Source organism: Megascapheus bottae, chromosome 9, assembly GCF_031878675.1.
Source record: "Megascapheus bottae isolate mThoBot1 chromosome 9, mThoBot2.hap1, whole genome shotgun sequence".
Lineage (NCBI taxonomy): Eukaryota > Metazoa > Chordata > Mammalia > Rodentia > Geomyidae > Megascapheus > Megascapheus bottae.
The window spans coordinates 767657-793406 of NC_143517.1; the positions used below are offsets into that span (position 1 = coordinate 767657).

Genomic DNA, 25750 nt, shown 5'->3' on the forward strand with positions numbered 1-25750 from the left:
CTGTCTATTTTCTATGTATGTGGTACCAAGGAATTGAACCCAGGTCTTTGTGCATGCTAAGCAAGCACTCTTACCACTAGGCCAAATTCCTGGCCTCTTGGCTCTTGTTTTGTAAGAATACTTGGTTTCTAGGATTGCATCGGCTAGTAATACTAATTCTCTCTGTTCAAGAGGGATACTGATGTCTTCTTTATCTCTTCAAATGGTTCTAGTAGATGATGTAAGATTAATCTGGAAAACTGATGATCGTGACAGTGGCTAATGTTATTGCATGTGTGCTGATCCAGGCAATGTGCTATATGTTTTCTGAGTTATTTTCTGGAGTGCAGTGCTCTTAGGGGCAGCTCGTACTGTGTCCTTTTGAAAAGTAAGCTCCTTTTCTTAGAGAGAAGAACAGAGATAAGGTATTTAAGGATGTTAAAGGAAGAAATGTTTCTGGCTGGGATTCAGGGAATATTTACTAGATGAAGTGATATTTTGGCTAAGTCTTGCAGTATTTATGGAAAATGCTGCTCCAATGGCATAGAAATTGCCTTGTATGTACCATTCATTTAATTGCAAAACAATTTTCTTTGTCAAGTGAGTATCTCTTATGCTTGGATTGGAAGCATGTCTCAAGCACATAATTTGGCATAGTTTGCTTTTGCATTTTTCTCTGTTAAGCAAGAAGAAAACACTGATTCATTTTCTTCCGGTAAGGCTTACTGCTTTCTTTTTCGGGGTTTTGGAGGGTGCCCTGCATAGAGGAAAGAGTATTTTCTTCTCACTTCTGGGTTGACGGGTGACAGTCATTCATCATAGCTTCCCAAACCTGATTAAGTTACCAAGCAAGTTGAAGTATAAAGCATTATGACAGTAAACATCATAAAATAACTTGTTTATGATACAAGGTATCTGGCGCTATACAGCTAGAGAAGAATTCATAGTTGGGGGATATTGTCAGGATTTACTGTAACGGTCTTCAAAGAAATCATTCACTGTCAATGTGCATCATCTTAGCTACATGTAGGTATTTTTGCTTAATACAGTTTATATGTTTCTGTAATAAATTCTTTAGTAAACTCTCAGACTCTTGGTGGACTAGTGCATATCACAGTATGTCACTGCCCAAGACAGTACCAGTAGTGTGGGCTTTTGCTATTTATCAAGTGGTTACTCATGCCTTAGAACTGCTTAGCAAATACTACAGCACATAGGACCAAGAACCTGGGCAGGTGCTCAAGAATGCAGGTAGCCATGGTACCCTAAACAGTACTTGCTGTTGGGAGAGTAACAGGCAGATAGCTGGCCTGCCATTGTGTCAGAATGAGCCCTTTTGTACCAGTGCATATTTTAACAATCCGAAAATATGTCTATAGTGCTTCTATGGTCACAGCAACCCCTGTGTTTTGCCCTTCAACCTTTGCTTCTGAATTCCTGCTCTTGCTGCCTGGAAGACCAAATGCTGCACCTTCTGCTCCAGTTACCCTGCCCAGGAAAAAGAATATAGACTCAAATGACCTCCTTGTGATCCTTAACTTTCCTATCCAACATTGAAGAACAGCTCCTTTTCATGAGAAACACATCTGTTGTGGCAAAGGCACTGTGTGTTCATCTTTAGTCAGTACTGTCCTTAGATGCTTTTTCTTACTCCTTCTGTTTTTCTCTCTCTGGTAATAGTATGACTTTTAGTCCCCTTCCCCATTCCCAATCCCTCTTCTCCTCAAGAAAGTGCAGGAAGATAGGTTCAAGCCTTTAGAAATTTCTAGGACAGCACCTTGAGGACATGAATAACCTAGTTTGGTATGTATACTGAAGACCTTTAGACAAAAGGAAGGAGGAAGTTTGAGTTTCAGTAGAAATCAAGCAAAAATGAGAGGGTGAAAAAAACCAAATTAAACTATATAATAAAAACTAAATATTATGGTGGCTCATACCTGTAATCCTAGCTACTCAGGAGGCTGAGATCTGAGGATCACAGTTCAGAGCCAGTCAGGACTTTAAAAAGTCTGAGACTCTTATCTCCATTTAACCACCAGAAAACTGGAAGTGGTACTGTGGCTCAAGGAGTAGAGTGGTAGCCTTGAACTTAGTAGTTCAGGGGCAGTGCCCTGGCCCAGAGTTTAAATCCCACGACTGACCCCCTCCCCCCCAAAAAAAAAACTATCAGTTTTTTTGTTTGTTTTTTAGTTTTGTTGGTTATAGGACTTGAACTCTGGGCCTGGGCGCTGGCCCTGAGCTCTTCAGCTCAAGGCTCGCACTCTACCTCTTGAGCCACAGTGCCACTTCTGGTTTTCTGGTGGCTGGTTGAAGATGAGTATCAGGAACTTTTGGGCCCAGGCTGGCTTTGACCCTCAATCCTCAGATCTCAGCCTCCTGAGGAGCTAGGATTATAGCTGTGAGCCACCAGCACCCAGCATCCATTTTTTGTTGTTGCTGATATTGTTGTTTTGGGTTTTTTGTTTTGTTTTGTATTTAGCAGTTGCCTACAGTGGAGAAGAAACTTTTTAAAAAAAGCAACAACCAGGGCCAGGAGTTTGGCCTAGTGGTGGAATGCATGCAGACCCAGGTTCAATTCCATGGTACCAGATATGTAGAGAAGCCAGAAGTGATGCTGTGGCTCAAGTGGTAGAGCACTAGCCTTGAGGAAAGCCCAAGGACAGGTTTCAAGCCCTGAGTTCAAGCCCCAGAACTGGAAAAAAAAAGAAAGAAAAGAAAAAAAAACAAGATTTTAGTGGCTCATGCTTGTAATTCTAGGAGACTGAGATCGAGGCTGAGACCTAAGGATCAAGGTTCAAAAGTCCATAATACTTTTGTCCTCAACCACCAAAAAGCTAGAAGTAAAGCTATGGCTCAGGTAGAAGAGTGCTAGTTTTGAGCTAGGACACACACACACACACACACACACACACACACACACACACACACACACACACACACACACTAATAGGAAAAGCATACTCTTCACTAGAATTGATAATATCATGTTAATTTTTTGGTCTTCTGTGCTTCACACATTTTCATGATAAAACAGTAGGACAAAAAGAACAAACAATAAGACAGGTATATTTAAAGTTCTCTGGCTCCCCTCCTGATTTACAGTCCTCTTTCTCCTCAGAGACAGTAGCAATTATGACTTCTGTTTGTTTCCTCCTCCTCTGTTTTTACCTTTATCTCATTCATTAATTCATTTGGTTTTTTTTGTGTCGATTCACTCCTTTTTGAGATAAGGTCCCTCTCCCCTCACCCTTCTGCTCTTTCCTCTCCTTCTTTCTCATGTTGCCTGTGTTGCTCAGGTAAGCCTCAAATTCACAATTTTCCTGTCTTCATCTCCTGAGTAACTGATGCTCCAGGTTCCAGCTCTACACTCAACTTAAAGAATCAGGAAGATTTTTAAAAAAAATTTTTAGTAGTATGGGGTGCCATGCTGTGTGATCTCCCAACCCTACTCCTGTACTCTATGCAAGTGATTCAAGGCCTCACACATGCTAGGTGAAGCTCAGTGTTTTGCCACTGAATTAACATTGGCAACCCACTGTATTTTTGTACTTGCATAAACTATCATATTTCTGTTTTTTAATTACATTATAGGCATAATGAACTATGTGTCATTTATTCTATCTTGTTTTTGAATATTACAGCTAATACCTGTAGGTCTGTCTACTTGCTAGAATAGCTGTATACTGTATAGTGGTGTGAACACTCTACCCTCCTCATTTATACTGGTCTTTTTTTTCCGCTCTTGTCAGCCACATTGAAATGTATATCCTGATTTAGGTCCCGTGGCATATGTGACAGTTTCCAGGTGATGCCAGGTGGGCTTAAAGCTATGTACACAACTGAACTTCATTGAATTCTTACAATTATGAACTAGAGCATGATCTTTATTTCAGATATGAGAAAAATTGGGGGTTTGAAGTGCTGTAACATGGCCAACTTTACTAAAACAGTCCCTACCTGAATCCTGGTCAAATTCTATCCATTTAAATCCAGAGCTCTACCACCCACCAGCCCTTATAAGTCCTAAAATGTAAACTTTCATGATCATTAGAAAAGTTACAGCCATCCTGTAATACATACAATATTAAAAATCGAAGCAGATAATGAGGAAGTGAGGGGGACTATATGAGAAAGAACCAGAGAATTGTTTTATTCCCCTTCTTGTAGTCATCAAAAGGGTTCAGGTTTGGGAATAAAAATAAACTCTGGCCAGGCATTAGTGGCTCATGCCTTTATCCTAGCAGTTTAGGAAGTTGAGATTTAAGAACCACAGTTCAAAGCCTCCCCAATGAGAAAAGCCCCCATGAGACTCTCATCTCCAGTTAACTATTCCAAAACCAGAAGTGGAGCTGTGTCTCAAGTGGTACAGTGCTAGCCTTGAGCACAAAGAGTGCTAGCCTCTGAGTTCAAAGCCTAAGATAGACAAAGAAAAGGAAAAGAAAGTACTCTGAAGTAATGAAGCTGAGGTAGAAACCAAGACTGACAGAAGACTGTCATACTTTTTTATTTTATATATTTTTATTATTTATATATGGCAACATATCAGGCCTACTTTGATGATATCAGAGTGAATAAGAAAAACTGTTTTACTTTGCAAAATATATAGAATATTTTGTCCACATACAGAGAACCACCTCAGAGTGGATTATTTTTTATAATGTCACTTTTTTATAATGGCACTTTGTTCATGTGTGAACTATGTACTTTATTTTTACTGTTATTCTTTACTTCAACTTTTAGGCAGACAATCCGGTGTATTAATTGTAAAGATTCTAGAGCTACATGAGGAATGCACCATGCAAGTTGCCATGTGTGAACAGTTAGTAGGCCCACCAGCCACCAGCCCTACCCACAGTGGGACCACAAGGCCTGGAGCTTGCCTGAAGGTTCTCTTCAACCGGGAGATGGCAGGACACCTCAGGGGGCAGCCTGAGGACATCGTCCATATCTTCCCTCCTTGGTGAGTGCAAAGAACTGAGTCCAGCAGTCAGCAGCTATGAGGCTTTCTCATCCGAGAAAAGCATTTTTATCAGAAACATTTTTGTCACTTTATTATAGATAAATGCCCGGGAGAAAAGCCAGGATTGGATTCGGGTTTTATAAACAGCAGCACCGAATTGTCTCTGATGGCTGTTTGTATTTTTGGCAGCAGAATTTTGATTATTTGGGGTGATTAAATAGGAAGCAACTACAGCAAGATTCTTGTAGTAGTGTGTGTTATAAGAACTAGCTGTTTTTGTTTTTATCCTTCTTAGGAAAAATAGTTTTAGTAAGAGGTATTATGCGACAATAGAGTACTGTGTATTAAATTAGTATTTCTTTGTGAGTAACTTAAGGGGAATGGATGAAAATGCATGAATTAAAACAATATAACTGGTTCTGAAAAATATTTTCCATATTTACCATATTGACATTATTTTGTATGAGATACTACTATGGGGGGGTTGGGAAGAAACTCATTTCTTTTAGAGGAAAATTGAAGCAGCCTTATTTTAAAAGTTATTAGCTTTTTATTGATAATTTTATCTGGCATGGTTTTGTTTTTTATAACAAGTCTCACTATGTAGTTCAAGCTGACCTGGAATTTGTTATGTTTGTTTGTTTTTAGTTTGTTGTGGGGCTTGAACTCAGGACCTGGGAGCTGTCCTTGAGCCTTTTTGTGCTTGAAACTCTCTACCACTTCAATCACAGTACCACTTTTGAATTTTGAGTGCTTAATTGGAGATAAGAGTCTCCCAGAGTGAGCCCTTTTGTGCTTGAAACTATCTTTCTACCACTTCAATCACAGTACCACTTTTGAATTTTGAGTGATTAATGGAAATGAGAGTTTCCCAGAGACTTTTCTGCCTGGGCAAGCTTTGAACTGTAACCCTCATATCTTAGCCTCCTGAGTAACTAGGATTACAGGTGTGAGAGTCTGGGGCCCAACTCCCAGGTTGTAACTTTTTTTTTGGTAAGGGGGTGTTATGGGGCTTGAACTCTGGCTCAAGGCTACCACCCTACCTCTGGGCCTGGGTGCTGTCCCTGAGCTCTTCAGATCAAGGCTCCCACCCTGTCCTTGAGCCACAGCCCCACTTCCCAGCCCCACTTCCCTTTTTCTAGAGATTAATTGGAGATAAGAGTCTCAAGGCTTTGTATTTCCCAGGCTGCTTTGATTCATGATCCTTAAATCTCAGCCTCCTGAATAGCTAGGGTGACAGGCGTGAGACACTGCGCGGGACCAGGTTCTAACTTTTGATCCTCTTACTTCAGGTTCACAAGTACTAGGTTTATAGGCATGTAGAACCACACCAGGCTTTATTAACACAGTGATATATATTTTTTTCATTTTATTATAGACACATAAGTATATTTCTTCTCAAGCATTGTTAGCCCCTCCCATGTTTTTCTCCCACTATCCCTCCTTCTAGTCCCTCCAATGTCTTGAGGTAAAATATGAGTACAGTTACTTTATTTTTGTTTTTCTTTTCAGTCATAGGACTTTAACTCTATTCCTGGCACTATTCCACAGCTTTTTTGTTCAAGGCTAGTGCTCTACCACTTTGAGCCACTGCTCTACTTTTGATTTTCTGGTGGTTAATTGAAGATAAGAGTCTCTTGAACTTTCTTTTTCAGGTCAGCTTTAAACTGTAATCCTCAGATCTCAGCCTCCTGAGTAGCTAGGAATACAAGCGTACACCACCAATGCCTGGCATAATTAATCTTTTCCCCCCAGTCCTGGGGCTTTAACTTAGGGCTTGAGCACTGGCCTTGGGCTTTCTCAAGGACTAGAACCCTACCACTTGAGCCACAGCCATTTCAGGCTTTTCTATGTATATGGTACCAAGGAATCAAACCCAGGTCTTAGTGCACGCTCTACAGCACTCTCCCACTACTAGACCAAACTCCCAGTCCAGAATTAATCTTGAATACAGAAATTTTACTTAAAAACATTATTGTATTCTGGGTATGTCTGTGAATCTCAGCTGCTTAGGTGATAAAAGCAAAAAGATTTTGAATTTGAGACAAACTCAGACAAGGTTAGACCCTGTACCTAAATAAATACAAAAAACAAAATGCTAATGATCAAGTGGTAGGCACTTGGCTAGCATGCTAAGTCCTTAGGTTCAATCCCCAGTACTGTAAAATAAAAGATACTGTGAAATGGCCAACGTGTAATGGATTAAATGTTACTATAATTTTTCTGCAATATGTAGTAATTTAACTCAGTGATAGAGATATACATGTTCATTTGTAGAAGGATAGCCATATTCAGAAATCAGTTTACCTGACAGTCAATATTCATGGTCCCCTATAACGGAAAGGGAGGCAGTACCACTTTATCCTTGATTGTCATCTTCCCACCAGTGGTAATAACCTAATATATCTGTTCAGTCTCCTATAACAAAATGCCATATATGGTAAATGCCTCATCTGCTTAAACAATAGAAATTTATTTTTCCCAATTTTAGAGACTGAAGTGCTGTCTGGATTGGTTTCCTAATAGCTTTTGGAGGGATTTTGTATTGATACATATTTTTTCATGGTCTTTCCTGGTATGTATACCCCATGATATTTATTAATGCATACATTCTCACTGATATGTCAGATTGGACAGGGGCTTACCCTAAAGGACTTTGTATTGATACATATTTTTTCAGGGTCTTTCCTGGTATGTATACCCCATGATATTTATCAGTGCATACATTCTCCTCTTACTGATAGGTCAGATTGGATTGGGGCTTACTCTACCTACCTCATTTTAACTTATTTCTTTATAGGCCTTAGAGTTAAGGCTTCCAATATAGGAGTTTGAGGGATTCAGCTCTGTTCTTATGGCTTTGTTAATTGTGAACACTTTCTATTGTGCTGTTTAAGTTCGTGACCAGGAAAGTGAACTGATTTTTATGTGGCCCAGAGAAACTTACTAGACAAGCTTCTAAACAGCTGTCTGAATTGTATAATTATATAGATATTTAGCTTTTTTGTTAAGTACTTTCATAATTTAAAGAAACAGTAATAGTTTTGTATACATTTTTTTGGGGGGGGGGTCAGTCATGGGGCCTAAACTCTGGGTCTGGGTGCTATCCCTAAGCAATTTAGCTCAAGGCTAGTGCTCTACCCACTTTGAGCAACAGTGCCTCTTCTGGTTTTCTGGTGGTTAATTGGAGATGAGTTTCACAGATTTTTATGCCCAGGCTGGCTTTGAACCATGATCCTCAGATATCAGCCTCCTCAGTAGCCAGGATTACAGGTGTGGCCACTGACCCAACTTAGTTTTATATATATTTTAGGAAGAATGAATTGTTAAAATTGAATGTATGAATACTGTTCTGGTAGAGATGTATTAATAGCTTGGAAGTTTCTACTTTTCAGCTAAAACTTTTTATTATTATTATTTAGAGAATACTTCATTAGTTTCTGTAATCAAACCCACATAGATAAGACCTTACATATTTAATACAGTGTGTTTACCCCTATACAAATGAAAAAAAATTAAGTTTAACGTTTCTAGACCAATATGGCTATTAATTTCCATACAATGCCAATTCAACATGATAAACTGGGATACTTTTTTCCAAAATTGACAGCACAGCTAAAGTTTCCAAAAATTCAAATTACATATATGTATATATATATATATATTTATATTTATATGAAAAGATCGATAATAGCAGTATGTTATACATCGATAGCAGCAACAGCTTTTCCACGTTCTGCAGGTATCTGAACAAAATTAGACATCCAGCACACTCCATTAATAAAAAGAAAAAGATAAAAAAAAAAACAAAATCCCAGAAAAATGCAAAGTTCTGTTACTGTTGTGGTACCTGGCACCATTTTTTTTATTAGCTTCTCAATCATCATCTGGAAAGAAAACATTCTTGAGTAACATCATTAAAAACAGCTCTGATAAAGCACAGTCACTACTACGTATCATAAAGCAGGTACAAGGTATTTTATATTCACAGAGGGATGATACAGTACTGTCCTACAAGCTAAAACTTTTTAACGAAATGATAGCAGAAATGAGTATGGATGGCACTTAAAAATAGCTTATACTTAATGAAATAAAGCCAAAATACTTCTTGAAATGACTAGTATTTTTTTTGTAAACTTAGAAAGTCATACTGTACATTTTTTCTCCTTGTAGGCTATTGGTTTTTGGCTAAAAACTTTTTGTATTTTCAACATGATCATTTAAATTAGGTGTCCATATTACTTTTTAATAATAAACACGAGTTTAGGTTCAATGACTGCCTACCTCAAGTAGCTGAGAGAGTTCTTTATAGATAATACCTCATAATTTCTCATTGAATTCCTATTGGATATAATGTCACCTTGCCTTTGCCAGTCTGAACATGAACATGGAAGTAAAATGCCTTGTCTTGACTTAATTGCATTACAAAACAATATGCAGTTCTAGATGTTAGTTTAAGAATCAGAGCAGATCTAGTTACCCAAGCTGGACTTAGAGGAACCCTGTCCATCCTTATCATCATTCTGAATCTAGGATAGCCACTGGCCTTTCCTGAGGCGCTATGCTAAACATGTTGCAATATCTACTAGAACTAGTGCTTGGCCCTTCAGTTCAACTATTACTTTTGGCTCTAGGTCAACCCTAATGGCCCCTGAGATCTAGGTAGATTCAGTACTCTGCCCCAGGGATGACAGCCCTGGAGCCTTATGCCTACCTTAGAATAAATTCATCAAGCCACCCTATATAAACATGCTAGTGGGCCTCTGAAGGCCAATATCTCATACCCTGTAGACCAGAGTTTGTTAGCTAGACTTGTCTGAGACCTTCACACAGGATTGTCTTTGGGAAATGGAAGAGGGAGCCCTTGCTTTATCTTTCTAGTAAGAAAGATTTCTGGATGCTGGTGGCTCACGCCACTAATAGTTGTAACTATTCTGGAAGTTGAGATTTGAGGAAGGCAGTTCAGAGCCATCCGAGGCAAGAAAGTTTGAAAGACTTCTTCACAAAAAACTGAAAATGGAGCTGTGGCAAAAATGGTAGAACATTAGCCTTGAGCAAAAGAGCTCAGGAATAGCACCTAGGCATGTGGGTGCACACACACACACACACACGCAGACACACACACACACACACACACACACACGGTGTTCCAAACACCCCCAGGACCTCTCCCACTGTCAAGGCCTCTTCGATTCACTCTTTCCTAGTGTGCAGCTTTGTGATATATACCTCCTGGTAAAAGGCACACACCACCTTCAAGGCTTGCAATCTGCTGGATCCCTCAGTATTTGCCTGTAGCTTTAAATTGCCAACACAGGGGGCCAGGAGTTTGGCCAACATAGTCTTTTCATCTTTGAATTTCTATAAGCTCATATAGGTCTTCTGGCCTGTATGCCTATACATGTTGGTTTTGGATATGTGGGCATATGTGCTGAGGGATGCCATTTCAAGCCTTACTTTCTTTCTTTCTGTGTGTGTGTGTGTGTGTGTGTGTGTGTGTTTTATTTTTTGTTTTTTGTTGGTTTTTTTTTTGTCGGTCCTGGGGCTTGATCGCAGGGGCCTGAGCACTGTCCCTGGGCTTTTGCAAGGCTAGAAGCTCTAACACTTGAGCCACAGTACTACTTCTAGCTTTTTCTATGTATTTGTTACTGAGGAATCAAACCCAGGTCTTCATGCATGCTAGGCAAGCACTCTACCACTAGGCCATCCCAGTCCATCAAGCCTTTTTCTTTTGGTAGGTCATGGGGCTTATACTCAGCCTGGGTGCTGTCCCTGAGCTCTTCAGCTCAAGGCTACCATCCTACCCTTGAGCCAAGCCCACTTCCCATTTTCTAGAGATTAATGGGGGATAAAAGTCTCAGCTCCTTTTGTGCCCAGTCTGGCTTTGGACCTTGATCCTCAGATCTCAGCCTCCTGAGTAGCTAGGATTACAGGCGTGAGCCACTGTGCCTGGTAAGCCTTTTTTTCCTTGAGCCCACTCTGCCTGGCTAATTTATATTCCTTACCCCCAAACAGAACGGCCTCTAGTCAAGAGGTAGGCTCAGCCCATTTCTTCTTGGTGTTCACTTGATGATTTTCCTGCTACAAGAGGAATGCACAGGTATAGAGACCAAGGGCTGCCCCCCTACCTCTCAGTGCTCTGCTTTTGCTCTGGTGGAGACCTCAGTAGACGAGCTGAGAACAAATTTGGAGCCTTCTCCATTCCCTGCCCCTGGTAAGGTTCCAGTCTGATTTGACTGTCCTTCAGATGGCCTTTACAGAGCTGAGCCTTGACCTTTGTGCCTGACTGTCCCACAGCGCCACTACCTGCACTCAAGAGTTGTCTGTCACTAAGACTCCAATCTAAGGATGGCACTATACTCAGGTCTCCTTAACTTCCTGAAATAGTGAACCAAGGAATTACTGGTATCCAGAGGAGGGAGGACTTCAGGCTTTAATGTCTTTAGGCCTTAAGCCTATCACTATACTGCCTCCTCATATACTAGCTCCATTCCTCCATGAAATCAGGTGGACAGGAATCCCTTGTTCCAGCAGAGACTACCCCCAGCCTTTCCCCTTCCTACTTCTTATAAATATCTTGACTATCTATGCTGTCTGTTCTGACTGTCCTGGCCCACAGGCCCTATATCTTGATTCTTCTTACTCTAGCCAGAATCCCCAGACCTATGTAAGACCCCTTTTTGCTGTTTACCTACAGCTAGTTTAGAAGTTTGGACTTATTTTTCTAATGAAAGAAAATAAGGGCCGAGAGTTTGGCCTAGTGGTAGAGTGCTTGCCTAGCATGCACAAAGACCCGGGTTCAATTCCTCGGTACCACATACATAGAAAAAAGCCGGAAGTGGTGCTGAGGCTCAGTTGGTAGAGCTCTAGCCTTGAGAAAGTCCAAGGACAGTGCTCAGGCCCTGAGCTTAAACCCAGGACTGGCAAAAAAAAAGAAAAAAGAAAAAAAAAAAAGAAAATAAGAAGTGGCATACCATTATTTAACCGGGTGGGGAGGGCGCAGATGAAGGGAGGGAGAGAGAGAAACAAGTATTTACAGTTTATCAAAGGATAAGTAGGGTTTCCTTACTATACGTATACATATACCTCTTAATTAATGAACTCATTTATTCAGATGTATTTATTGGTACCTCCAGTAATTTACCAGATAATTTATCTGCCCTCAGAATACAATCCTGATATGACAGAAGTGAAGCCTGACTTTCCCCATTATCCCATTATCATGAATCTCTACTGATATTGTAAAGTCACATAAATTTGGAAATAAAAGTAAAAGCATTGCTTTGTAAGGCTGGCCCTGGCATGTCACCCTATTATTTTTTAAAGCAAAAATGAAATGAGTAGGACAGAACTTAAGTCATAGAACACTTCCCTGCTAAACAGGAGGCCCTGAGCAACACAAAGAGTTGAAAATAAAAAAAATATGGGGGGTGGGGGGTAGGGAAATGGGTTCCAAGACATGTGAAAGGGTATCAATGTATGTGAATTAATGCACCTTCTATCTGGCAAATATCATGTAACCCTTTTACTAATTACCATATAAAAAAATTTTTAAAAAATAAAAAAATATGACTACATCATGACTATTCATATAGTAGAACATTAGGTGACTTTTTTTTTTTTTTTAGTAAACTTAGAGATTGAACTGAAAAGCTCACAGTTACTTAGATAAGCACTCTATCAGTTGAGTCTGACCTTAGTTCTTTTTGATTTTTGAAAATTTGCTTTTCAGGTAAAATCTCGGACTTTGTTCTAGCCATGAACTTACAATCTACCTACCTCCTGTACTTGTAGTTCACCTTACTTGAAATCTATCTAGCTCCTGAGGCAGGTGGATTGCATATGCAGCTTGCTTTTCTTTTCTTTTCTTTTCTTTTCTTTTCTTTTTTTTTTTTTTTTGCCAGTCCTGGGTTTGGACTCAGGGCTTGAGCACTGTCCTTGGACTTTCTCAAGGCCAGCACTCTACCACTTGAGCCTCAGCACCACTTCTGGCTTTTTTTCTATGTATGTGGTACCGAGGAATCGAACCCGGGTCTTTGTGCATGCTAGGCAAGCACTCTACCACTAGGCCAAACTCCCGGACCCGCAGCTTGCTTTTTAATATAGACTCTGATGAATTTTTTACCCAAATTGGCCTCTAACCATCCTCTTGTCTCCTCCTTTCAAGTAGCTGAAATTGTAGCCATGCACCACCACACCCAGTGTCTTTATTTAGGGTCTTTTAAGATTAATTCCTAATTGGAATTGTTTTAAACAGTTCTTGAATAAAATACTCATCTTGATTCTTAGGCTATTTTTAGAAGTGAAAATTCAGAGGATTTGAATGGAATTTAAATCTTAATTGTTGTTACAGAAACCTACAGAGTTTTTATCTGTTTCTACTGCTACCAATTTTCCTTTAGTATCCTATTCAATGTTTCTTATGGATGTATGTTATTATATAATTGCTTTAATCCTTTCCATGTAGGATATATCTGTAACAACTGTCACAGACATTGGTACATGTGTAGTTTTGTGCATACTTCAGATGATTTTTTGAAGTGAGAATTTGAGGGACTGTTTCAGTAGGGCATACATACATCTTGTTACTGTTGCTGTGACTTCTTACTATGAGTAGGTTGTCCATAAGCATAGCAGGATACCTGCTTTTGGTCAGATTGAAAACTTTTTCTTTATTTTACAAATTGTTTTTCATAATATGTACTCATATATTTATTGGGACCTTAAGTCAGGTATCTTTTTTATATAATCTGCTATTTGCAGTTGTGTCACTTAAAATAATATTTTCCTGTTTCCTTCTTAGTAGTTATGACCATCTTCTTCTTGTCCTGTTGCTTTGGCTAAAACATCCAGATCAAATTTTTTTCACTACATTATTCCCATTGCCTAGAATGTTATTTGGCATGCAGTGGACAATGAGTAATATAAAATATTCAATCCTGAAGATATTGTCAGCTTGGTATGCTCTCTTTTTGAATCAGAAGACTGTTGATATATACTTTTGTTTTGAAATATTTATTGAGCATTTACTGACGAATGTCGAGTACCAAAAAAAAAAAAATGGAAATGCAGTATCTAAGACTCTGCCTTTAAGGGAGCTTATAAATGTGAGAGAGAGAAAGGTAATATTGACTTTATATATAAAAAGCAAAAAAAATCCTTCTGGTTTGTATAGGGTCTATATAGGTAATGACAACACTGAGGAGGTAAGCATTACTCAGTAGAGGTGAGTGGCTTTATGTTTGTGTTGGGGGTGTGTATAAGTGCCTTGCACATGTGCTCTGGGCAAAATATCCCAGGGTCAGGTGTATCTTCTTGGATTTGGTGATGCCATAACTAAGGTGTAAGGGCTAAGTTAGAAAGAACCAAGGAAAGAAATAAAATGAGATGACTAAAGACCAAAAAGTGAGAATGTTACAAGTATAAAAAAATACTTAGAGGTATATAGAGTGCTGTGTGGACAAGGTAGAAATTACAAAGTAGGAGTGTTAGAGAGTAAGGCTGGAGAGTACACCCACCCAAGTCCTAGTGGTCATGAGATGAGGGATATAATCTGATTCATATGTTTGAAGTCTGTGGGTAATGACTGAGTGAAAGAGGACAGAATAAAGTCATCATAGAGGCTTGGGAAGAGGCTTAGTTGTGAAATTAGTTGTCTTCCTTATATCCTATCTTTTCTTCCGAACTATACCATCAACTAATGCTGCAGAATCCATTCCACATCCACTGTTTACCATCTTAGTCCAGACCATCACCTAAGTTTTTTTTTTCTTGAGCAAATAAGTAAATGATGATGCAGTGTACAAAAATAGGGAAACTTTGGAACAGCCTTTTTAGTACCTTTTTAGTACTAACAGTACCTAGAGCCTTGAGATCACACAAGAGGCTTTATGCCAAAAGAGAAAACTCTTATAAGATGGTCTATGTTTTCAACATAACCCATATGACCCATGTGATGGATAGGCAATAAATTACTGAGGTACAAGCCATAGTCTTATTATAATTGCCTTGGTTCCTAAATTATATATTCTGTCTGGGAATTTTTGAAAGGAAGAAAATGCAAACTAGGAAGAAAACTTTTTCCCATCAAGATACCAGAGTGTCTTCAAGGAAAATGAGTAGCAAAGAGAATCAATTCAGTAAAACAGAATAAGAATGAAGACCATGAGAATAATCTGTGGAATCTGAAAAACTGGAGGGAGGAGAGAAGGAAAGCAGTCGTTTGTACTTATATGAAGAAGTGAAGCAAATGACATCTTTATATGTAGTGTTCTTATGACTACTCAAGTCTTTCATTTGCAATGTGCATTATAATTTCTAATAGGAAAAAACAAAAACCATGGGAAAATAGAAAGAAAAAAACATTAGCAACAAATGACCACGTTCTTCCTAATCTTACACAGTAGATATAGATAATTCTCTGGAATTATTTGTACATTTGTTTGTCCTGGTACTTTGAACTCAGGGCTTTGAGCTCTTAGTTGACTTTGTTTTTTCTTTTTCTTTGCCAGTCATGGGGCTTGAACTCGGCCTGGGCACTATCCTTAAGCTTTCTCAAGGCTAAGGCTCTACCACTTGAGCTACAGCAACACTTCTGACTTCTTCTGCATATGCAGTACCAAGGAATCAAACCCAGCGCTTCGTGCATGCTAAACAAGCACTCTACTGCTTAAGCCTGCTGCCTCTAGTCCTTTTTTTCTTTCTTTTTTTTTTTTTTTGCAGTACTGAGAGTTAAACTCAGAGCCTTTGTGCTTGCAGGAAAGTATTCTGTATTCCTCTACTACTTGATCACCCACATCTAAGACAGTGAACAAAGTAAACAATCAAGAGAGTAATATAACTTAATTCAGTAATCTCTAGGCAGTTAAAGAATTCGATTTTGAGAATTACTACAAAATTGTACTTAAAACACTTAGTTTCCAACAAAAATCACAAAATATATAAAGAGACAATAAAGCATGAAAAGTAATTGTACTTCTCTGTTATATGTCACCTGGAGAAAGCCCATACCAGCTAATAGAATTTTTTTCTTTGGCATCACAGCCTCTTGTGTTTGTTTAGGGCTCTAGCCATTGCTGTTACCAAAAAGATACTATTTAATGTGCCCTGCAAATCTATCTCAAGTGTCTCCATTTTAGTACATGGCATTATTCAGTTACTTGCTCAGGCCCAAGATAAGGAAAATATAATTTTATATAAAGTGTTCATGAGAAGATAAGACATTGAAATTACTAGTTAGAGATATGAAACCAAGCCATTTTTCAATGAAGTAAAGGAAACCATAAAGAAAATGGTATATGAATAAAATTTAAATTAGCTTTTGAAAACCAAAGAGAAATTCTAGGGCTGAAAAATAAATTATCTAAAATCATTTTAATTCACTGGGAAATAAACATATTTATGCTTCCTTGTAATTCCCTAATAAGGAAGCTAAAGCAGAAGCTTCAGTGAGACACTCTAAATAAGTAAGCAAATGAGAAAAGAACCCCCCCAAAAAAAGCCTTTAGTACAAAGTTCCACAGTAGGCATACACAAAAGACTAGTGAGCTTGAATTTCTTTTTTTTCATATATTTTTATTGTAATTAATAGAAAGGGTTACATGATATTTGCCAGATAGATGGTGCATTAATTCCCATACACTGATACCCTTTCACATGTCTTGGTCCCCATTTCCCTCCCCCCCACTCCACCCCCATATCTTGTTTTTCCCCCTTCCCTATCCAATTTCAAATAACCAAATACAAATACATCCGATACATCAGGTAACAAAGTGAGATATTGTAACAATATGAGATAACCAAGGGACAGCAAAAGAGATGAGAGATAACATAGTACCTTAAGAACAACAATCATTCATTGTATGGCTAATGTTTCTATATCCTAGAGATCCTTTCATTTAACGTCTTACTATATGGCCTTTTGTATCAAGATTTTGCTCTATTGCAAATCTCTGCTAGGAGAGCCCAAGGTTTCTACTGATTATGACAAATGAGGGAAACCATTGAGCCTAAGTTCCTTTGAGTCTGGCTTACTTCACTTAATATGAGTTTTTCTAAGACTTTCATTTCCTAACAAATGGAGCAATGTCATTCTTTCTGACAGCAGCATAGAATTCCATTGTGTACAAATACCACATCTTGAGCTTGAATTTCTAAAAATTAAAAAATTTTCAAAATTATCTAGTCAGAAGAGGAGGAAGAGGAGGAGGAGGAGTAAAAGGAGGAAGAGAGAAGCCACCAAAAGATTACCATTGTAGTGGTACCAGGAAGAGAGGCAGGAAACAGCAGGAAAATGCTTGAAGAAATAATGGCTGCTGGGTGCAATAGCTCATGACGAGCTATTTAGGAGGCTGAGATCTGAGGATCACAGTTCAAAGCCAGATGGGGCACTGGTCTATGAGACTCTTATTTCCAGTTAACCACCAGAAAACTGAAGTGGCGCTGTGGCTCAAGGGATAGAGTGGTAGCCTTGAGCTTAGGGACAGCCCCCAGGCCCAGAGTTCAAGTCTTACGAATGGCAAAAAATAATAATAATAATGGATAATGGCTAACAACTTCTCAAATTTAGTTTACAAAAAAAAACTTTATAGATAGACGATACCCAACAAAACCCTAAGGCAAGTAAATAAGAAATGCCCCTAAACCAAACGGCAGAATATTAAAAGCAGCAAAAGAGAGATACCTTGTCTTGTACCAGGAATCCATAGTATAATATGACTGGATATCTCATCAGAAACCGAGATAGCCAAAGACAATAAGATAATGTATTTAGGGGTTAGGGGACAGACTGGGTCTTGTGGACCTGGATGCTGTCACTAAGCTTGGTTTGCTCATGGCTAGCACTCTCCCAATTGAGCCACAGTGCCATTTCTGGCTTTTTCTGTGATTAGTTGGAGATAAGAGTCTCATGGACTTTCCTGCCCAGGCTCCCTTCAAACCGTGATCCTCAAATCTCAGCCTCCTGAATAGCTAGGGTTCCAAGAATGAGCTACCAACACCCTCCTCATCTAATAATCCCTCTTTTCTTTCATGTAATCTTGTCCCTCATACCCAGATTTTTTATTAGAGAAAATACAATATAGGTTTGAATTTGGCTAATTTTTGGTAACATGATCTCCATTTTACATCCATTTTGTATCTGGCTGAATAATATGTGTGTGTGTGTAATAAACAGGGATAGGAATGTGGCTTAATGGAGAGTATATGCTTCCCTAGCATGCATGAAGCCCTGGGTTTAATTCCTCAGAACCATATACATAGAAAAAGACAGAAGTAGTGGTGTAGCTCAAGTAGTAGAGTGCTAGCCTCGAGCAAAAGAAGCTCAGATACAGTGCCTAGGCTCTGAGTTCAAGCCCCAGAACTGGCAATAAAAGAAAAAATAAAAATAAAAAGGATAAACATTGATTGCTATTAGTATGATGCAAGTCAAAATCTTAGCAGAAGTTGGGCACCAGTGGCTCATGTCTATAATTTTAACTACTCAGGAAGCTGAGATCAGAGGATCATGGTTCAAACCAACTCAAACAGGAAAATCCATAATACTCTTATCCCCAGTTAACTACCAAAAAAAGAGAAGTTGGAACTGTAGCTCAACTTGTAGTATATTAGACTTGAGCAGAAATGTTCAGAGATAGCACCCAAACCCTGAGTTAAAACCCAGGATCTGAACAACATATACAAACTACAGTGGCTGACAACTTAATATGAAGTCATGTGAATGAAAATGAAGGAAAAGAAGAAATTGGAAATTTTTGCTGGTGGAAATTCAAAAAGGTACAGTCATTGTAGAAGACAATTTGGTTCATTGAATAGTTAAACATAGAATTACTGTATAATCTTAAAATTCTACTCCTAGGTATAAAGGTTCTAAAAGAACTGAAAGGATGAATGCCGATAGCATGCTAAATGAAATATGAGTTGCAGATGACTAGACACTGGTAGCTCTTGTTTATAATCCCAGCTTTCAGGAGGCTGGATTCAGAGGATCTAAGGCCAGCCCAGTGCAAAATAATTTTCAAGACCCCATCTTAGTCAGTAGCTGGGCATGGGTGATACATGCCTATCACCCCAGCCACCATGAAACATGTAAATCAGGCCCAGAAGAGAGATCTTATTTCAAAAATAACCTGAGCAAAAATAGATGGCTTATGCAATAGAATGCCATCCAGGCAAGTGGAAAACCCTGAGTCTAAACTCCAGTCCTTCTCCAGATCCCCACCAAAACAAAAAGAGTTGCAAAAGGACTTACTACTTGATTTCGCTTATGTGAGTTACCTAGAATAGTAAATTCATATTGACAGCAGAGTACATGTTACTGTGGTGCAAAAAGAGTTGAGAATTGTTTAATGGGTGTAGATTTTCTGTTTATGATGATGAAACAGTTCTAGAAATAATAATTATGTTAATCTGGTTTCCAACAAAACTTAAAATGAAGTAATTTGTCAGGTAAAGATCAAGTTTTGAAAGTCCAAGAGCTTATTGCCAGCTGCTGTTCAGCCATGATGATGGCCCCATGTCTAGTTGGCAGCATGATAAAAAATATACATACCAATGAGAAAGAGAATGTGTGGAAGACAGGAAATCAGAGACTAGGGTGGGGCCAATCATTTTCTTTATGACAATTTGCTCCACAGAAAGTCAATACTGTGCACAAGACCAGCACTCATCAGTTATAAAGGTGGAGCCCTGCAGTGACCTACTTACCACCTACTAAGCATAGCTCCTACAGATTCCACAAGCACATGAACACATATTTTTTGTGGGGCAGGGACACATATGCATCATATCCAAAGCATAGCAGCAGTGATGTTACACAATAAGATGTATATATTTAATGTCTCTAAATTATCAACTTAAAATGGTTTCAATGGTAAAAAATTTCTGTTAGGTCTGTCCAATCATAATTTGTATAAAAACAGTAAAACTACTCTTGGATACTGTTCAGTAGTTTGTTTCATTACATAAATTAAGTTAGTTATAGAAGCAAAATTTGTAATTATATAGTATCCATGTAGATCTGAAAGCATATCTGTAAACAACCAATTTAAACATCATAAAAAGTATTTCTCATATCAAGAAAGGATATATTCTATTAATGTCAGATAATTCTTGTGGAAGCACAAATCTATAAATTTACAGGGTTCCACCACCCCAGAAATACCCCAGCAAAAATAATCAATAGAGTTATATAAGTAATAAGAGTTATAGTTACTTTTATATGCATGTTCATTGTCAAGTACGATGCCCTTATCCTGAGTCTCCTTTAAGTTCACAGTAACCCTTTGGGTTTTTAGTCCTTATCATCCCCATTTTCTATACCAAGAAATCTAAGCATCTATGCTTTTCTCAAACTCTACAATTTAACGTTGTAAACCATGTGTGTTTGGTCTTGGTTGGGTTTAAGAAAAATCAGCAGCTGGCTTCAAATATCCACCTACCAAATGCTGCTATAGCGTTGAACTAAAACTACACCTCTCACTGTTCAAAAAGTACTCTATACCTGACTTATGTGACTGTAACCACTCTGCACATTGTCTTTACAATAAAAATTTTTTAAATAATAACAGATACCTTAATTGCCTTAGGAGAGGCAGGATCATAGGCTGTTAACCAGTTCAGGCCAATTGTGGGTATTCAAAAGCCAAAATGGAGAGCTATTTGCTGACATACTTAGGAAGACACTATTATGAACTTTTTTAATGAGGCTGCACTTGGCAGATTGTTGGGGATTGCCTTCTAATCAAGTGTTCATTGGGCTGGGGGACTGTGGCCCCGTAAAATATGTAAATTTCTTAGACAAGGAATCTCTGTGGGAAGAGAACTAAGCCATACAATTTAGGGCCCAGAACCACATTTATAGTTATTTCTCTAAAACTTCATGCTGTGCCTTTATAACATTATAATATCCATTAATGAATTGATAGTCCATTGCGAACTGATAGTTTCTACATAGTTTTCTCTGACACAATGTTAAGACATAATAAGAGCTCTTGATTTCATACTCCAAAAAGGGAAATTGTCACTTAGAAGTGATAGTTCCTGAAAATTATAAGATAGTACAGAATATTAACATAAGAGGGTACTATTGTACTTGTTCTAGTTTTTTTTCTTTCCAGGAGACATATATCCCTAGTCTCAAAGTAATTCTAATGCAACAATACAGAAGACAGTTTTTCATGCAGCTTTGAAGCCTAGTAAATAACTTTATAGTTAAAATAATAAACTGTGGTTAACTATTAAACATTATTGAATGAGTGGAATGCTTCTTTCTGTTGCAGCCTTCTGATTGGTTCTTTTGTATTCTTTATCACAAAGGTAAAGATTGGGAAAGCAAATAAAAAGAGTTGAACTGTTTGTTTGGTTTTTTTTTTTTTCTTTCTGGCCATAGTGTTCTAGGGTGGGGTGTTAATTAAGATTTGGCAACCAGCCAGGGCCTGTGAACACCTGGGCAGCCAGGGTGTGTTGGTTACAGTACTGCCTCACAGTGTTTCCTTCTGAGAGTACATGCCACAGAACACACCTTATCAGGCTAAGTAATATATGTGAACAAATGAGTATGATTTATTCCTTAACATAGATTTATTCTTACAGGGTATTGGAAACCATTGGATTCTCTGTCTTCTCAGTTCACATCATAGAATGATAATGTGCTATATTTGCACATCAGTCCAACTGGAATGAAGAATATCCTTAAATTTTCTGTTATGTTTCCTTATACTATAAAGGCAGAGAGCTGGAATAGAGATTATCTTTGGGCATATTTTTAAAGTGACCATGGCCTACTGTGGACCACAAATCTTACAGCAACCTTTTATACTCTGATCTGCTTAGGAATGCCTGCGTCTGCCTTCTTTTCTTTGTTTTCTTCCTCTCAATTCTAGGTATGACTCTCTCTGCACGGACCATTGTGTCTTCCACATGCTGTCCATGGCAGCAGTCAGTAGAACTTATATTTCTGTCTTTTCTCATAAACTATACTTGGAGTTTTTTTAATATAGTGTGATTTGTGACTTCAGTGGAAATCTCAGTTATGTAAGACTAGTCTAGCCATATAATCTCCATGTTTCCCCCATAGGATCTTACATCTCATTTCTGAGAAACCATGAGGAGGGTAGAAATGTATGTTTTGATTTTGTAGTTATAAGAACACATTAGCAGCCAGGCATGGTGGCTCATGCTGTAATCCTAGCTACTCAGGAGGCTGAGATCTGAGGATCAAGGTTCAAAGCCAGCTGGCAGCACAAAAGGACCTGAGACTCGTATCTCCAATTAACCTCTAGAAAATGGAAAGTGAGGCTGTGGCTCAACAGTAGGGCAGTAGCCTTGAGCTGAAGCGCTCAAGGACAGTGCCCAGGCTGAGTTCAAGCTCCATGACTCACAAAAAATAAAAATAAAAAAAGAACACATTAGCATATGTCTGTAATCCTAGTACTTTGGGGTCTGAAATCATAGGATCACACTTCAAAGCTAGCCTGGGCAGGGAAATCTAGGAGATTCATTTCCAATTAACCAGCAAAAAGCTGAAGGTAGAGCTGTAGCTCAAATGAAAGAGTATTTAGCATTGAGCACAAAAAAGGATAGCCTCCAAGTCCTAAGTTCAATCCCCAGGATCAATTATGTGCGCACACACACATGCATGCACGCACATACACACACAAAAACATTTTTATTGCATCTTCTGCTCTAAAACAAAAATGGTTGGTAAACTTATTCTTGTCCACACCTAGAGGACACGGGGTTTATACTAGGAGAAACAGTAAGCAGTATTGTTCTCATGAATTTATTGGCAAATAAGAAAGTACATGATTCTCACAGAATGGTTCTTTCTCACAGTTACATAGGACTGCTGTACACAGGCCTTTCAGCATTTCTTATTGGATGAAGAAAGGTAACCAAAAAGAAAAATCCAACTTTTTTGATTAAAAGCTACTGAGTAAAGGATTGTTTTCTATATAGTTGACTACAAGCATGACTACTATGGAATAAGTTTTAATTTACTATTTGGAGGGCAGTGTTGTAAAAACATTGGATTTGGAGTAAGGATCTTGGACTAAATCTAGATAATTGTCTTTTGAAGAGATGGAATGCCACTAATCTATTTTCACAGCTGCCTCTTTAGGTTCCCAAAAAGATTGTGGAAATACTATGTGAATGCATCTTGCCCCTTCTACTAATTAATCACAGTTTATTTAAGTGGTATTGAAAATAGAGCTAGAGTTACCCACTTGGAAGATACAGTCAGTGACATTCTCAGATAATTCTTAGTGAAGTGCTTTGTTTCTTCCCACACCACCCCTTGAAGGCTGTGGCCTCTGACAGAGTTCACTGACCCTGGGACCCCTCACCTGGAGCTACCACCTATATTTGGTTCTGATTTTTCACAGATGAAAGGCAGTATCTAACTCAACAGATCATATTTACTTGCTTATTATGCATTCTGTCTTATTCCAAAATAAATTTTAATTGACCTACAAAAATGTAAGCAAAGAGCGTAGAAATCTGTTGGCAAGACGTACAAGCAGGCAATGATAATGGAATACACTATCAACTCAGGATGTTGCTTCCAAAAAGTCCCTTATACAAGAAAAGACTGATAATATAGAAATGAATCAATATATTATAATAAATAACCTGTCTAATAGGATTCCTTTTGTTTGTCTTTGCTCATATAAGTTGCCAGAGTAACAGTTTGCTATTCAGTGAGATTATGGAGTTTTTAGTATGCATTTGCTCTCATCAAAGAAATGCATTTTAGCACCTCTGGACATGATTCGCTAATCCCCACCCCCTCTTTTGTCTGTGTGGACCTTGAATTCGGGGCCTGAGTACTGTCCCTGAGTTCTTTTTGCTCAAAACTAGCACTCTACCACTTTGAACTATAACTCCAGTTCCAGTTTTTGAGTAGTTAATTGGAGTTCAGAATCTCAGAGACTTTTCTGCCCAGGCTGGCTTTGAACCACAATCCTCAGATCTCAACCTGCTGATTAGCTAAGATTATGCATGAGCCACCAGACCTGGCAGGACATGGTTTACTAATGAATAAAACAAAGCATTACATAATAGATGTTCAGTAATTTTTATTTTCATTTTTTAACTGTATTTTATTGTTGGGGTAATGTATAGAGGGGTTATAGTTACATTCATTCAGATAGTGGGTACACTGCTTTTGAACATTGATACCCCTTAACGATTTTCTCCCACTTTTCCCTCCCACCCCCTCTCATTCATCTTGGTTTTCCCCTTTCCCTCTCTATTTCAAATAAATAAACGTATATACAATATACCAGGTAACAAAGTCAGAGTAACAACATGAGATAAACCATAAGGGGGAAAAAAGAGATAAGAAATCACTTCACATAATACATTAAGAACAACAATCACAAAGATAAATCTTTTTTTTTAATTTTTTTATTGTAATTAGTAAAAGGGTTACATGATATTTGCCAGATAGGAGGTGCATTAATTCACATACATTGATACCCTTTCACATGTCTTGGTACCCATTTCCCTCCCCCAAGGATAAATCTCTTGTTTCCCTATCCTAGGGTTCATTTCACTTGGCCATATGTACATAGCTTATGAGCCATTGTAATCCTCTGCAAGGAGAATCTTAGATGTGAACTAATTATTACAAAAGTGGGAAACCTTTGGGTCTGGCTTACTTCACTTAATAGGATTTTTTCCAAGTCTTTCCATTTCCTTACAAATGGGGCAATATCATTCTTTCTTCAGTAATTTTTAATGTATTGTTCCTAATAGGTGGTAATGCTCTCTGCAATAGAAATAACTCAAGGCCTTAGCACTGTCCTTGGGCTTTCTCAAGGCTAGCACTCTACCACCTGAGCCACTGCACCACTTCTGGCTTTTTCTGTGTATGTGGTACCAAGGAATTGAACCTGGGTCTTTATGCATGCTAGGCAAGCACTCTAACAGTAGGCCAAACTTCTGACCCAAAAATAATTTTTGAAGAAGCTAGAAGTAATATACCTAATTGAGAAATACTCTTTATATCTAGTATAAACTCTCCAAGGTACTACTGAACTACTGTCAATTTTTGCACCAGTGTCTCTTGATAAGCATTGACTGGCAAGGCATTTAAAGTACTATTGTCATTCTTTATTCCACTGGATAAATACTTTTAGGGCACTGAGTGCTATAGTGCTATCATATCAGGGTCGTAATGGAGGTGGCTGTTCTTTAAACAGCACAGTGAGCAAGAAGCACAGGAGGGGAGGGAGCCCTGAGACATCCATAGTACAGAGAGCCTTGACACACTGAGAAGGAGAAGCTAGAAAGACTAAGCAGGATTGGAGACCACAAAAGAAAACATTAGGGACAAAAATAACTCAGGGTGGTTGTGAAGGAGAATAGATCTAGCCTGTATAAAGCTAGATTAGTTACAGCAGCAGCCAGGGTACAAAGGGCTTGTACTACAAGGGAAAATAAACACAGTCTAGAAAGTAGGAATGTGTACAGAGGATATATATCAGGTATGTGGTTTAGAAATCCACTGGAGTAAGTTAAAGAATGAAGCCTGGTGACAGGCATATCCCTAAGGAGATAACTGTAGTGGTCTGAAGGCAAAAGAAACTGAGAATAGTGAGCCTCAGTGAGGAGGAATCCTGATGGCCCCTGTGGAAGGCTAGGAAGATGAGGGTTGGAAGATAACAGCTTATAGCTACCAAGTTCCAACCTACTGCCTTCATAAAAGGAGCAAAGAAGAGGGTTAAGTTTAGAATTTTCTTTCTATCTTGGATATGTGCAGATTGAGCAACTGGCTTGAGTAGTCAGCCAAGCTGAGGTTGCTGAAAG

The 25750-nt window shown here is 38.5% G+C and overlaps 1 protein-coding gene across 3 annotated transcripts in view; it reads left to right on the forward strand.

Moving 5' to 3' along the window:
- Spidr (scaffold protein involved in DNA repair) overlaps window positions 1-25750 on the forward strand; it is a 288520-nt gene that overhangs the window by 98065 nt on the left and 164705 nt on the right. For all 3 annotated transcript variants that reach the window (XM_090338799.1, XM_090338798.1, XM_090338797.1), the window contains one exon: window positions 4720-4939. In XM_090338799.1, the coding sequence (XP_090194925.1) occupies window positions 4720-4939 (220 nt within the window). The remainder of the gene's footprint in view (window positions 1-4719; window positions 4940-25750) is intronic.